Genomic DNA, 1,482 nt, shown 5'->3' on the forward strand with positions numbered 1-1,482 from the left:
TGGCGTGGGGGGAGCTAGTTGCCTTCCAATCACTTTCGACTATTTAAATGGGCACTAGCCCTTTGAATTTCCAATCAAATGAGTCTGTTTTGAAGTTTCTACGACAACGCCTTCTATAAAACCTTATATGCCCCCAAGGCATAACTTAAAACCCTTGCCCTGAGGGTTGTGGGGGAGTGTCCTCCTCAAAAAGATATTTTATATCTGGAAATCAACTACGCTGAACAAAATGGCTATCTCGCAATTTTGATTGGATGTGTCTGGGGGAATGATGGGCGTGGGGGAGCTAGTTGCCCTCCAATCACATCCGACTATTAAAAAGGGCACTAGCCACTCCAATTTCCAATTGAGTGAGCCCTTTTCGAAGTTTCTATGACAACTCCTTCGATACGAAGTGCCCGGCTGAAGAAAATAAAAAACACACGTGTGCCTACATCGTTCTTTACTTAGGCAGCGCTAGCGCGCTGCCTATGATGGTAACGTAAGGAATGTACATGTCCAATGAAACTTCTGCTTATTTTCAATCTTCAATGAGTTCCCAAGAACTGTCACCGATCCACTGTTCCTTTTTGTAGTTCATATATCCTAAAGTATCTTCCAAGACACTCCACACACGCTTCACAATGCACTTCCAACTACTTTCAAATGTTGCAGTCTCATCATTTCTCATAAAACTTGCGAATATCTTTTGAAGACTAACACAATGGGCTTGTTGGACATTTTTGCCCCGAAAATTCTGAATAACAAATGTCTTAATAGTCCTTTTGCACTTAGCAGCAGTCCTTGACTTCAGTTTCGATCTAAAAATCACTAACTTGTTGTCGTAGTACGTATCTGCACCACGAAGAATACGTATATCGTCTAAACGACGTCTATGTTGTTTTCTAACTAGAACATGATCTATTTGGTTTCTTGTTTCACAATCCGGAGAAGTCCAAGTGTATTTGTGAATTTCACAATGGGGACACCACGACCCACCAACAATTAGTTTACGACTGGCACACAGGTCAACTAAGTAAAATCCATTGTCGCTGATAAAACGATACCATGTCATCCCAATACACCAGGTGCATAGCCATTGTCGCGTCCAACTTTGGCGTTGAAATCGCCACACACAATTAAAACATCATCAGGTGCTGTATTGACTAGATCGTTTAAATTATTTTTTAAAATATGTTTTACAGCATCACCAGCTGCAGGCATAGACTGTAACTATTGCCAATTTTGACTGGGAACTGATAAACCGGGCTTTGAGGATAGAATGACATTGAAATGCCACATTTTTTCGATTAAAGCCTTTCTACTTCATCAATTTTTTCTTTTTTTTCGAATTCAGTTCCCAAGAAACCCTTTAATTTTAAGAATTTCACTTGTCTTAAAAATTTCAAGGTTTAAATATCACGTTTCTTCAAGTTAGGCCTTATCTGCTTTATAAAATTTTTTATTTCTTTCAAAATTTACGCTTCTTTTGGATATTCAATC

General features: G+C 39.1%; 1 protein-coding gene across 1 annotated transcript; it reads right to left on the reverse strand.

The window, feature by feature from the left end:
- Nucleotides 1–520: 520 nt before the first annotated feature.
- LOC148942717 (protein CFDP2-like) lies at nucleotides 521–1,054 on the reverse strand. The gene has a single exon (XM_089102340.1). The coding sequence runs from the start codon at nucleotides 1,052–1,054 to the stop codon at nucleotides 521–523; it is 534 nt and encodes a 177-aa protein (XP_088958466.1).
- Nucleotides 1,055–1,482: the final 428 nt, after the last annotated feature.

Source organism: Artemia sp. Qi Xiang Cuo, chromosome 16 (assembly GCF_049724085.1).
Source record: "Artemia sp. Qi Xiang Cuo chromosome 16, ASM4972408v1, whole genome shotgun sequence".
NCBI lineage: Eukaryota > Metazoa > Arthropoda > Branchiopoda > Anostraca > Artemiidae > Artemia > Artemia sp. Qi Xiang Cuo.